This window comes from Pristis pectinata, chromosome 8 (genome assembly GCF_009764475.1).
Source record: "Pristis pectinata isolate sPriPec2 chromosome 8, sPriPec2.1.pri, whole genome shotgun sequence".
Classification (NCBI taxonomy): Eukaryota; Metazoa; Chordata; class Chondrichthyes; order Rhinopristiformes; family Pristidae; genus Pristis; species Pristis pectinata.
The window spans coordinates 4,596,540-4,610,931 of record NC_067412.1 but is presented as its reverse complement, the minus strand read 5'-3'; the positions used below and the strand labels follow the sequence as shown (position 1 = coordinate 4,610,931).

Sequence of the window (14,392 nt, the reverse complement as noted above, 5' to 3'; positions counted from 1 at the left end):
ACAAGGTGCTTCCTTTAAGACTGATCTTTTGCTTTGTTGAGTTTGGTTATTTTTATACCTATAGAGAAATGCCTTCTCCCTTAATTTCTGCTAATGGAAAGACCAAGACTTGGCCCTTACCAAGATGAGGAACATGTGGCAAACCTGCATTCAGCTGGTGCATGATACACTATATTGACATGACACTGCAACACAAGTGGATATTAAGAGTTTAATTAAACAGTTTGCTTTCTATTCCAGTACCATTAGTCACAGTTGTCTCACTGCACTACATACCAATACAATAGGGCTAAGTTCAGCAAAATGCCATTATGATGCCAGTGACCCGGGTTCAATTCCAGCCACTGTAAGGAGTTTGTATGTTCTCGCTGTGTCTGTGTGGGTTTCCTCCGGGTGCTCTGGTTTCCTCCCACATTCCAAAGACGTACAGGTTAGGAAGTTGAGGGCATGCTACATTGGTGCCGGAAGCGTGGCGACACTTGCAGGCTGCCCCCAGAACACTACGCAAAAGATGCATTTCACTGTGTGTTATGATGTACATGTGACTAAAGATATCTTATCAAGTTTTGGCAAAACATGAATTATCAAATTTCTCTTCTCTTGCTGTTGATCATTGAGGCTACAAATAAGCAGGTATCGTAAAAACAAACGTAAGTTTCACAAAACACACAGGCATAGGTTGACAAAAGAAACAAGCAGTGAGCTTGTATTGCAGCAACTAATTATGATGTGGAGTGCTGTGGAATTGCATTCAATGTTAAACTTCCAAAAAAAACCAAGGAATAAATACTTGAAGGGAAAAGAAAACAGTAGGATGTGGGAGGGTGAAATAGGTCTGAAGGTCTTTCTATAAAGCAGAGAGATTGAATAACCCTTCAATTTTAAAGTGCACCTTCAAATGATGGGGTATTTTCTACATAGAAGTAAGGATCTCAAAAACTGAGTTTCAGAAATAATCACTCAGTCGGACAGATAAATCCTTTTATTTTTAAACATTCAAGAAATCAGCTTTAAGAACACAGGAAAAAAACTTGTCTGAGAAGTGTTATTTTACATCACAATTGACTGCTGAAGATGCAAAGTACTTATAAATCTCAGCTTTGGTTTATAATATGGTGTAAAAGAAAGTTTATTGTGCTAGGTGTCATCCTATCAAGCTATAGAAATCTTAAAAATGCAACCTAACCCTACTGTATTTACAAACATTATTTCTCTGAAGATGGGGAAACCTCTGTTTAATGGAGCCACAAGATCTCTTGCACAAAACTAATTTACCCTCCCAAATATAATAATTTGGATAGGAACTTTCAACATATGCTAAAAAAATAAATGAGAATTTGTGGAGAAAAAACAGCTTTGATGAAAGCTCACTGGCACAAAACACCAACTCGTTTCTCTCACCACAGCTGCTTCCTGACTGATTTCTGTTCTTATGTCAGTTTTCTAACGTACACTTTATTCAAAAGCAAATGCAATATATAGAAGCTGCAGCAAATGGGATTTTCTTGGAACTAAAACTGGAGAAAAAAGTCACAGCAGCAAATGGAAAACTGGGCCCTTTGCTGGCTTACTTGTAGCAACATGAACAAGGATGCAAATGGTACTGCTGATCCTGGGGTTTAATCTTAAAGCAAAAGCACAAAATGCCTGAAGCATTCAGCTGATAGAACAATTAGATGAGGACCCTTCATCAGAACTCAAAAGTGAGAAAACAAGTGTATTAAGTTGTGGGGTGGGGAGAACAGAGGGAATGTTGGTGAACACACTTGCTTTGTCACTTTTCAGTGCTAATGAAGGATCTTTGACCCAAAACATAACTGTTTGTCTCAGAAGACAAGACAGATGCTGCCTTGCCTGCTGAGCTCTTCCACTGTTGTTCTTGTTTCTGATTTCTGGCATCTGCAGTTTTTGTTTGCTCCAATTAATCTTACAGCAGTTGGCTTGACCAGCTAAAAGCCAGCCAGCTCTGTTAAACTTTTACATTTGTTGCCCTTGTTTTTGGATCTTTCCACACTCCTACTCTCCAAATCTGCATATCCTTCTCCAGCTTACCACCCTCCAAGAGCTGTGGCTCCCCCAATTCTAACACATCCCTGATTTCCGTCACTCCACTAATGTCAGCCATGCCTCCAACTAAAGCTCCTATTTCATCCCTACTAATCTGCATCTTTCCTGCTCTAAACCTACCTTTCACACCATGAATATCGACACCTGTTCTAATATCTGCTAATGTGACTTAGTATCAGGTTTTGTTTGATAATACTCCCATATTAAAGAATTTTTTAAAACTTTATTAAGGCTGTTTATAAATACAAGTTATGGTTGCAGGTTTAATTATACAATGGCTTTTACAGCCTCAAGTCATCCTGAAGCAATAGAAACATTGGTCCTGGTGGCCACATTGCACATCACACATCACAAAATATCTCACCTGTGTCTTTTCACAGGAGCTGCCACTCACTGCTGGCTGATGAGGAGCAACCCCATCAATCCCATTCCCCACTTAGTTCCCTTCTCACCTGCCCACCAACTCCCCTTTGATTCTTTTTGCCACTGACCTACACTAGGGGGTAAGTTACAATAGCCAGTACCAGCACATCCTTGGAATGTGGGAGGAAACTGGAGCACCCAGAAGAAATCAACACCGATAGCGCCTGAGATCAGGGCTGAACCTGGGAATCTGGAAGTGATGCACCACCATGCCAGCCTGATTGAAAAGAACACAGTGGGTGTTACTGGGCTCATCTAGGAGAAATGAATCAAGGGTTGGTCAGACAGTGCTGGGCTTCAGTAAACTGGAGCTATGCTGCAAACTCTGTTGGCTATTATGGACCCAGCAGAAAAATGCAAAAAATTCTACCGCAGTGAACTGCAGTTTTGATTGAGAGCTGCACCACTTGTGCACAATTTGCAGTGCAACTGCTTCTTAACCTGTCGTTTCCATGTCTGACCTTAGGAAAGGCATAAGAACACAGTAACAACCAACTCTCCACCCCAGCCCTCAGTACCAGTCAGATTATTTCTGACAAGCTATTAAATAGTTAATATGCAAAATTCTGTTACAAAAATTCCATCACCTTTACATCCTGACTTTGGTAGTTTATCTCAAAATTATTATCACTTATGCAAAACAACAGGCATTTGTAACTATTTGATTTGAATTAGAACAAGAATTTGAATGAACTACCAGCAGTTTGAAATAACTGGGTATCTATTCATTAAATTCAAAGAGTTTTCAGTCATAGAATGTACAGCATGGAAACAGACATTTCAGACCAACTTGTCTATGCCGACCACTGGGCACCACTTTCATATTAATCCCAAACCCAGCACTTGGTCCATAGCCTTCTATGCCTGTACAATTCAAGTGGTCATCTAGACACTTCTTAAATGCTGTCAGCAACTCAGCTTCAACCACTCTCTCAGGCAGCACATTCCAGGTACTCGCCACTCTCTGGGTGAAGGTGGTCCCTCTCAGGTCCCTTCTAAATGCCTTCCTCCTTATCCTAAATCTTGTTTTATTTACCTCTGATATGGGGAAAGATTTTCTACGGTCTACCCTATCTATGCCCCTCAATTTTACATACCTCAATCATGTCCCTTCTTAATCTCTATTTCAAGGGAGAACGGAGAGTTCATAGCTGAACTGCTCCATCCAGGCAACATCCTGGTGAATCTCCTCTGCACCCTCTCCAGCACTATCACATCCTTCCTATAGCATGGTTACCAGAACTGCACACAGTGCTCCAGCTGAGGTCTGACCAAGGTTTTGTAAAGTCAGAGCGTAACCTTGCTACTTCCGTATTTAATGCCATGACTAATGAAGGCCAGTATCCCATACGCCTTCCTAACCACATTATCTACCCGTGTTGCCACCTTCAAGGATCTATGGACATACTCCAAGGTCCCCCCGTTCCTCAATACTCCAAGACCGTACCATTCATGCTGTATATCCTAGCCTCATGATTAGTCCCAAAATGCATCACTTCACATTTGTCTGGATTAAACTCCATCTGCCATTTTTCAGCCCATTTCACTAACACATCGATATCTCTCTGTAGCCCAAGACTATCTTCCACACTATCAACAACTCAGTCACAAACTTATCAATCCTGTCTCCCACATCCAAGTTATTCACATACATCCCAAACAGTAAGGATCCCAGCATCAATCTTTACAGAACACTTGTCACAGGCATCCAATCACCAAAACAACCCTCTCCCACCACTGTCTGTCTCCTATTGCCAAGCCAATTTTGGATCCAGTTTACCAACTCTCCCTGGTTCCCATGGGCCCCGACCTTTTGAAGCAGGTTTTGAATAGTAATGTTACACTTTGAGGTAGCAAATCACTGCACTCTAATGTACTGCTGTAAAAAAGAGTACTAGTGAGTGCTCCGGGCAGCACAGTGTAGGTATGAGGGTTGTCTATTTCCACAGAGCTCAATCTATCTTCAATTTACTCTTTGCGCTAAAGTTGGAACCTGTCTGGTCAAACACTGCTTCTCTAAGACAAATAACTGGCACATGTTGGGATTGATATGGTGAGCACTGCTGCAGCACCTGACCACAGTGGTTGCAGGACTAGACTGACCTTACCAACAGGAAGATAAAAGTTGTGGGACAAATCTCCCAAGCCACGAGCTCAAGCCCTTACCTCAGAAGATTATCAGCACCATTCCCACCATCGGCTGTGCTCGTCTTCCCACCAGCATCCCACACCCTGGAGTTTTCCTCCCTCTGGCCTAGAGACACGAGGTGTCAGCTGTAGGTAAGTGGGCTCATCTCTTGCCTCTTCCTTCGAAGATAACAGGTTAGATTCACGTCTCACTCCAGGGATTTTGATAATGAAATCAGATTGACGCACTCCGATCACTGAGACTGGCGCACTGTCAACAGTTCCAGCCTGCAGGTCAGGCAGTAAGCAAAGGCCCGTGCGCTCAGGGTAGACAGAAAAAATTCTACAGCGCTATTTCTGTAAGTTCATCTACCCAATACTTATCGCTGAATCACCACCACTAAAACAGATTAGCTGACCATGATCACACTGCTGTGTGTGGCAACTTACCAAAATGGTTGCCACATCTCCTACACCACAACACTTCAAAAGTACTTCGTTGGTTGTGAAGGATATTCTTGCATTGCGAAGAGTGCTAGAAAAATGCACATTCTTTGCCACAATTTTTTTTTAACCTGCCTTTCGGTAAGGTCAGACTGGGCGCGTTTCTACAACCTTAACCGATGGTCACCACATTAACCCTAACATACAGTTGTTTTTTTTTCCCCCCAAGAAACACTGATTAAATATGCAACCTCTAGCACCAGTGCCACTTGACACCCAGGAGTCTCTATCAACTTACATAATTTTCCCTCGCTTGTTGTTGTGCTCACTATTTTTAAGCACAAGGGCATACAGTCAGAGCTGATTATTATAGACACTTTAAAGTGATATTTTGCATGCTGTTCTAAGAGTTGCGTTAGTTCAGCACTTCTATGTCAATGAAAGCAGTAACTGGATATTTCCAACTTGGCATGCAACACTAGGTGGAAAATCCTCCCCTTGCATCAGCTTCTTTTTAAAATTAATTTGAACAACAAAGACAGCTATTCTCCTTCCCAAGAGATGACTGTGCATCCTTCATGGTTCCTGCTCTCCCCTCAACTAAACCCTTCCCTTACTGGAAATCGGTGTTGGAATGAGGACCTTCTCATCAAATCAAACTAAAACATCAGATGTGCAAAGGAAGTGCTCCTTAAATCTGTCAATCCTCATGCATCCCCATGAGAGACAGAATTCATCAGATGACATCAGCTGCCATTCTCAACTCTTGCCAACTCTCAAGTACTCCTCAATAATGCTGCTAAGTAAAATAATAATTTAGCTGATCCAACAATGTGAACTGCATTTCAACAATACCTCTGACTATAAAGCATTATCCAACATCCCATGGTCATGAAAGTCACTAAAGAAATGCCAGTTCTTTACTTTCTTTGCCACCATTTTAACACTTTTCCCTCTACTCCCATCATCTGGTACAACTATTCCCCTGGGAGGTCTGATCACCAACGTGAATGATCTGCTAACAGACCGTACTTGAACAACAGCACACATTCATAGCATACTTTAAATATAGAAGACATCACAAATTAGGCAAGTACTAATAGAAGGCTATTCAGCCCCTTAAACTGTTCCTCCATTCATAGGATTGCAAGAAATAAGAGCAGGGGTCAGCCATTTGGTCCCTCGTGCCTCCTCTATCATTCGTCTCTATCCCCATACCCCTTGATTCACTTACTATCAAGAAATCTATCACTCTGTTTTGAACAAATGAAGTGACTGAGCCTCCAGGGTACAGAATTTCAAAGATTCACCATTCTGTGTGAAGAAGTTTCCTCTCGTATCAGTCCTAAATGGCCTACCCGTTCTTCTGAGACTGACCTCTGGTTCTAGACTCCTCAGACTGGGGAACATACTCCCTGCACCTAGTGTGTCGGACCCCAAAAGAATTTTGTAACTTTCAGTTAGATCACATCATTTGTCTAAACTCTAGAGATCATAAGTCTGATCTGCTAAGTGTTTTCATGAAACAAACCCGCCATTTCTGGAACTAGTCCAGTGAATCTTTGCTACACTCTATGTACATCGCTGAAAACAACTACTGTACATCCATTTTTTTTTAAGATAACACTGTATACATCACCCCACCTAAATAACTGAAGTCCTTTACTCAAACGTCTTATATTGGCCAACATTCATTTACACAATTGAATCTGCTCAACTTCCTTTACCAATCTTTGCTCCATATCCATTTATACCCAAAAAAATACCTTTCATTAAAAGCTCCCATTGATTCCCTGCTTTAGTCCATGTAGAATAATTGTGCAGAATCAGACCATTCAGCCCAACAAGCCTGTGCTGGCCCCATGTAGAATAATCCCATTGGCCCCGCTCTTTCCCCATAGCTGTGCAAATTATTCTCTCTCAAGTGCCTATCAAAGGCATGGATTCTATTTCCACCACTCTTACAGACATTCAATGTGTTTTTCCTCACACCCCCTTTGTATTTTCTGCCCACAATTTTAATTGTGTCCTCTCATCCTTGAACCATCTGCTATTGGGAAAGGATTCCCTCTATTCACCTTACCTAAACTGGTCACTGTCTTATACCAGTACCCACTCCATTCTGCCTTTAAGCTAATCTCCTTTCCATGTTGCTCCTGTTACCTCAGTTTTCCTAACCAGCCTTCTGTGTGGGACTTCATCAAATGCCTCTGTAAATCCATGCTGGCTCTTTAATCCACTCAACCTTTCCACATACTGTATCTATTAATGCTTTCCTTAATTTTTAAGAGCAGATAGTTCCAGATTTCCACCTCTTTTGTGTGAAGAAGTGATTCTATGTTCAAAGTTAAGGTTCTGGCTCAATGTTAAGGTTCAAGGGAAGATTTCTCCCCATCTACACTGCCAGACTTCTTCATCATTTAAATATTTTGATTAAATGATCCACTTAACTCAATGGAATCAGTCCTCACATTCTGATGCCTTAAGCATTGGAATTATTTGGATGAAGTAAATGTCACAGATGCGTTTGACGGCGAGGATAAGCATCTTAAATTCCATGCTCAGAAGATGGAACTTTGGTGAGTGAGATGGACTGGTACAGAGCAGGAAATGGGCAGTGGGTTTTGGATCATGTCAAATGAATAGAGAAATTAGGTCCAGACCAAAGAAAAACCTTGACTAGGTAACACCACACTGTGTACAGCCTGATGGGAGGCTGGGAGTAAATTTGTGGCAGGAAGATAAAGAGTACTGGGAGCTTTCCCTTAACCCTAATGAGAACCACAATCTCTGGTAATGTTGTGGTGAGGTATCACTTACAGGAAAATGGCAGATAAAATTCCGCAGAGCAGTGAGCTCCTGACACCAGTTACAGCAAGTGGAAAAATGTTCATCTGGAAGGAGCAAATCCACAGCATTTCCATCTTCACAGTGAATTTATAGACACAGTGTGGAAATCTGTGACATCCTGTCTCAAAATAATATTCAGAAACAACTCTTTTGCTTTTAAATAAAATTCACTTCCTTCTCTCCAATTACTGTGGGGGTGGTCTCAAACTGGTCAATGTTCCAGGTTGGATAGAGTGTAAGCAAAGGACCAAATCCCAAAGCTAAACCCACATTTGTGAAAATAAGCTGCCTTGCTCCTGCTGCTGGTTTTCAGCATGTTACTATCCAGCCTTTAAAAACTGTCAGGTTTGACACAATTATTACATTGCATTCCAAAATAAGAATGTTACTTCAATAGCAAACAAAATGTATTCAGTTTCAAGATACAAAAATCCATTAAATAATTTTTCTTTAGGGGGGAAAGACTGGTTTATAAAGAGTTAATTAAAAATATATTGTATCTGTACCTTAAAACAGGTCACTTTTTTTAAAAAAATGTCACTTTACCCGTTGCACACATATAACAAACTAAGGTGGCGTACCACTCTATACTTAAGAGAATCTGATCTTGCTGCATTTTATGGAAATGTACAGGATTCATTTATTACAACGGTCTTTGGGGTATCAGAAACAGAGCAAAGAATCATAGTCATTTTCCAATACTACGTCAAACAAGGTGGCAATTTTCCTTTTGGTTTCTGTTTGTTGTAATAGTCTAACAAATGCAGTGCAACTAACTTCAAAATGACTTGCTCACTAATCCCTAGTTAAAGGATAGATCAGCAACTGTATTGCACAGTACCTGGGAACTGCGATTATCCTATAGCTTGTTTTAGACCAACCAATTCCTAACAAAAGCAAATTACAAGTGGCATGGCAACTTGCAATTACTGGCCAATCAAGAGGGAGGAGACCCTGACATCATCTTAAACAATGGAACTTTAAGTGATCTAAACTAGTATAAACTGCCAGTTTCATACCTCTGTAATAGGTGTTAACGCCCAGACTACACCAAGCAGTTAAAGGATTAACAACTGTCATTAATGCTGATCGGTAATCTATTGCTGATTAGCAGAGAACTGAGGCACCGAGAGGATTTATAGAATAGGACAAGACCCAAACATTCAGAACCATCAATTAATTCTACCCTAAGGTCTGATCAGGCATTTAGCTCTGCAGAGTGCCAGAACAATTCTAATATAGAACATTACAGCACAGTACAGGCCCTTCAGCCCACAATGTTGTGCCAACATTTTATCCTGCTCTAAGATCTAGCTAACCCTTCCCTCCCACAGTCACATGAATGATAGAAAAATGGAGGGCTACCTAAGAGTCTCTTAAATGTCCCCGATGTATCTGCCTCCACCACCTCTGTGTAAAAACCTTACCTCTGACATCCCCTCCTATACCTTCCTCCAATCACCTTAAAATGATGCCCCCTCGTGTTAGCCATTTTCGCCCTAGGAAAAAGTCTCTGACTGTCCACTCGATCTGCGCCTCTTATCATCTTGTACACCTCTCATCCTCCTTCGCTCCAAAAAGAAAAGCCCTAGCTAGCTCAACCTATCCTCATAAGACATGCTCTCCAATCCAGGCAACATCCTGGTAAATCTCCTCTGCACCCTCTCTAAAGCTGCCACATCCTTCCTGATGCTGACAAAATTTCCACTTCAAATTTTCATCAATAATTATTGCATAATCTCTTGCAATTAATACATTTACAAAAATTAAGTGAAATGCCTATTCTGCATCCAAAGATACTGCCACACCCAGTCCTGCAGGATGATCTCAAGCTTACTGGCAATAACCAAGTGGTCCCTCTCCAGCACCACACAGAGATTTGTAACACTGTAGTAAGGGAGCATGTACTGCTTTTCTTCCTAACTGGCTGAAGCAGATCTTATCTGCCCCCTGTGCCAAAGAGAGCTACCAGAAATGCAGGAACAGCCCCTTCATGTGGCAACCTCTCACATGCCAAACTGAGAAATATTATGCTCCAGGCCACTGAATTAAGAGCAGGTGACCTTAAAACATTCATAATCATTACTTTTCTTTTTACACAGTCATCTCAAAGGCCCTGATTTGGTTTCAGGGCAATAGATTTAGGGTCTCACCTCCTGCACTTCTTATACAATAAGCAGCCCAAGGACAAGACCACCTCCAAACATTGAGGCAGGATACTTCCTCAAGAATGACTTCACCAGAAAGGGCAGCTTCTTTTGGCCTCACAAGAGATTCTGTAGATGCTGGAATCTGGAGCAACGCACACAGAAAATGCTGGAGGAACTCGGCAGGTCAGGCAGCATCAATGGAGGTGCTGCCTGACCTGCTGAGTTCCTCCAGCATAGAGAGTGTGTGTGTGTGTGTGTGTGTGTGTCTGACTCATTGACCAGTGGAGGCTCCCAATGTCCTTCCTGATCCAAGGCAACCCATAAACATACAAGGGTGAAAGGGGGTATATATTATAGGGATATATTATGGGGATTTGTTGTTTTAAATCCCTAACCATCTTCAAAAGCAAGAGAAGCTATTTACCAAACATCTGAGACACTCAAATGGCACTGCATCACATTTAAGTTGGCAAACTCGAACCATATCCCCAAATATTCACACGAAACTCTGGTAAAAATACATATGAAAACACCTTTTGAAAAAAGACATGTACTTCGGTGGCCCGTTTTTCCACGTGTGTGTCGGCACAGGTACCTCTGTGGCTTCAATTCTGGATAAACAAAACCCTTCATGTCCCTCTCCACAGGCTGACGCAAAGGTGCTCAGTTCTAGTCCTGGGTCTTTGAAGGGTCCAAGCCACAAGCATGCAATCTCCTCTGTACAAGTAATGTCACCAAGGCACCTGCTGCAGAGCAGGAAGGCAGGAGGTCTCCTCTGCAGCTTCACACAAAGACCCGTCCAGCTGTTCGGCAGCAGGGACTCCATGGCAGATGCAGGGAGGCGGCGGCCACTGAGCTCACCACGTCCACGGCCGCAAGGACACGTCCAGGTCCCGCGTCAACGCGGCGAGAGATTCCGCAGCGAGGCCCAGCCGGCCGCCCCCCACCCCCCCCCCCCGGTCTCTGCCCCCTGGATCCCGGGCCCTCTGCTGAGGCAGGGCCGGGGGGTGGGGGGAAGAATCGTCATCCTCGGCCATGCCTTGACCCCCCCCCCCCCTTGCCGAAAGGGGATCTGGCAAGAAAGTTATGGGGGGGGGGGGATTCAATGGAGCAAGGTGAGGCGTCGGGACGGGTCGTCCTCCTCCTCCTCCTCCTCCTCATCCTTGACGCCGCGGTGCACTCGTCCTTGGCGGGAAGGCGGCGCCGGAGCGGGTCGGGGCTCCCCCTGGCGGGCGGGAGGGCGCGATAGGGCGGGTCGGGGCTCCCCCTGGCGGGCGGGAGGGCGCGGCGGAGCGGGTGGGGGCTGCGCCAGGCGGGCGGGAAGGCGCGGCGGCGGCGGCGGCGGCGGCGGCGGCGGCTGCTCCTTGCTCATGCCCAGGATGGTGGAGGTGAGCGACTCGATGTAGTTCTTGGCCAGGGTGAGGGTCTCGATCTTGGAGAGCTTGCGGTCCGCCTCCACGTGCGGCACGGCCTCGCGCAGCGCCTGGAAGGCGCGGTTCAGGTTGTGCATGCGCTGGCGCTCGCGCTCGTTGCTCTCGATGCGGCGCCGGTTGCGCTCGCGGGCGCTGGGCGCGTGCCGGCGGGGAGGGGGGGCGGGGCGTCGGCGGCGCGCGCCCCCGGCCCCGGCCCCACCCCCGCCGCGGGGACGCGCCCCCCGGCTCCGCCTGCGGCAGCCGCAGGTGGAGTCGGGCGTCAGGTGCGGCTCCGCCACCGGACCGTCGCGGTCCCGGTCTCCGTCCTCCGTGCCCGGGGAGGTGGGCGAGCAGCCCGGGGAGGTGGGCGGCCGCGACTTCATCCCCTCGGTGCTCGCTCCCGTGCGCCGCTGCTCCGCCGGTGATGCATCGCCCGTGCGCCGCTCCTCAATCTTACCCGAAGCGTGGGGACCGGCTGCAAAAAAAAAATAAAAACTGCACAGTGTTGCACCCATGCAAAGTCTCCCGGACGGTGCATTCATCGCCGCCAGTTCAGCACCTTTAAATATATGGATAAAATACAGGAATAACCTGCGGAAGATTCAGGTTGCAGTCTCACCATCTCCAACACGCTGATTATTAAAGTCATATTTTAACTCGTATCCCTTTATTAACTCCCACATTCGCTAACATTAAGGTATTTACTCCAGATGCATGCTCCTCTCTGCATTAAGTGTGCCTGAACTAGTTGAAGAACAATTCCACTAACCCCGTAACTTTTCATTTAAAACAGCGACAGTTTTAAACAGAGTTTAAAAGGTCCAAAATATGCCATAAGGCAAGTGTAGAAGCAGCTTAATAATTACCAGCATCAGAGTTTTAAACACTTTTAGCAGAAGAATTGTTTTTTTCTTACCCGGGGTAAGGATGGAGATGGAAGGTATCCGGTGTGTGTGAATGGACTGACATCAGGGGTGCCTCCCGCAGGTTCCGTTTTGTACACGTATCCCTTCAACCTCTTCCAATGGGAGAGTCGAGGGGCGGATTCACGGCTCCGCAAACAGGATCCGAGTTCCTCCTGCGCTGTGGGTCGAGTTCGGCTCTCTCTCCCCCTCATCTGCTGTCCGGCTGCCTGGGCAGTTTAATGACCAGCTCGCGTCTGCGCCCGGTGCCTTGGCAATGAACTCACCCATCACCCAAGGCCAGCGTTGGTTGAGTCGTGTCTGCAGAGAAGGATCCACGACTCCGGTTGAAGATCAAAGTTTTACAACTGAAATGTTCTGAGCTTCATCCGAGCCTCCCCGACCTCCAACCCCATCAGCAACTCCTTCTGAAGGGAAAATAAACGGCAAATACTGGAACTAATATAAGGCACATGAAATAAACGGTTCAGGTCTATGACCCTGTCATTTTTAAACATAGAACAGAGCAGCACAGGACAGGCCGTTCGGCCCACGATGTTGTACCGATCTTGATACCAATCTATACTAAATGTCCTCCTGTGTATCATCCAATATCCCTCCATTCCCTTCATATTCATGTGTCGATCTAAAAGCCTCTTAAACTCCACCAAACTGCCTGCTTCCACTGCTACCCCTGGTAACCCATTACATGCACCTCCCACTCTCTGCGCAAAGCACTTGCCCCTCACATTGCCTTTATACTTGCCTCCCCAACCCTGACCTTAAACATTTTCTGATTTCAATTGGTGGACACAAAAATCGGTGGAGTTATGGACAGTGTAGAGGGTTTTCAAAGGATACAGCAGAATATAGATCAGTTACAGATATGAGCAGAGAAATGGCAGATGGAGTTTAATCCCAGAAAGTGTGAGATGTTACATTTTGGGAGGTCAAATGTAAGGACAAAGTATACAGTTAATGGCAGGAGCCTTAACAGCATTGATGTACAGAGGGGTCTTGGGGTCCAAGTTCATAGCTCCATGGAAGTGGCCACACAAGTAGATAGGGTTGTAAAGAAGGCATATGGCATGCTAGCCTTCATCAGTCAAGGCACTGAGTACAAGAGTAAAGTTGCAGCATAAAGTTAGAATATTGTGTGCAGTTCTGGTCACCCCATTACAGGAAGGATGTGGAGGCTTTGGAGAGGGTACAGAAGAGGTTCATCGGGATACAGCCCAGATTAGAGGGCTTGTGCTATAAGGAGAGGTTGGACAAACTTGGGTTGTTTTATCTGGAGCATCGGAGGTGAGGGGAGAAATAGATGGATAGAATCTTCTTCCAGGGTAGAAATGTCAAATACTAGAGGACATGCACTTAAGGTGAGAGGGTGAAAGTTTAAGGAAGATGTGCAGGGCAAGTTTTTTTAACACAGAGTGCTGGGTGCCTGGAATGGGATGCCGGGCTGGTGGTGGAAGCAGATACAAGAGTGGTATTAAAAGGCTTTTAGACACATGAACATGCGGGGAATGGAGAGAGATGGATCACGTGCAGGCAGAAGAGATTTAGTTTGGCACAGACATTATGGGCCGAAGGGCCTGTTCCTGTGCTATACTGTTCTAGGTTCTAATTATAATATTTTCTCTCTCATGGGATTATCTTGCTTGTGTACAATTCACCTCTGGTAATGAGATCCCCCTCACCACACACAGGATAAAGTAGCTTCTCCTGAGTTCACCACTGCATGTATTAGAGAGTCTTAACTTCCTGGTAGCCTAAGTAGAAGACTTGTTAAGTCAGTCCTCAGTCTGTCCAACAAACAATCTGCCAGAGGAAGTCAGCCACTTGAGCAGCATCAGTGGGAGGAAAGGAACTGTCGACATTCCAGGTCGAAACCCTGCATCAGTCTGACCAACCTTCTCCAGTGCCTCTACAGTTGAGGGTCAGGGCATTTCCAGCCTGGATACCAACACCCACAACTGGTACACAACTGAGATTGTGTTTGGTCCTCAGCAGCACA

The 14,392-nt window shown here is 45.0% G+C and overlaps 1 protein-coding gene across 1 annotated transcript; it reads right to left on the bottom strand.

Annotated features, from left to right (window-relative positions):
* Positions 1–11,163: 11,163 nt before the first annotated feature.
* bhlha15 (basic helix-loop-helix family, member a15) lies at positions 11,164–12,407 on the bottom strand. The gene is made up of 2 exons (XM_052021234.1): positions 12,390–12,407; positions 11,164–11,948 (listed from the first exon to the last, which is right to left on the bottom strand). Exon 2 carries the CDS (start codon positions 11,854–11,856, stop codon positions 11,164–11,166), a length of 693 nt encoding a protein of 230 aa, XP_051877194.1. The 5' UTR covers positions 11,857–11,948; positions 12,390–12,407.
* Between the last annotated feature and the right edge of the window lie 1,985 nt (positions 12,408–14,392).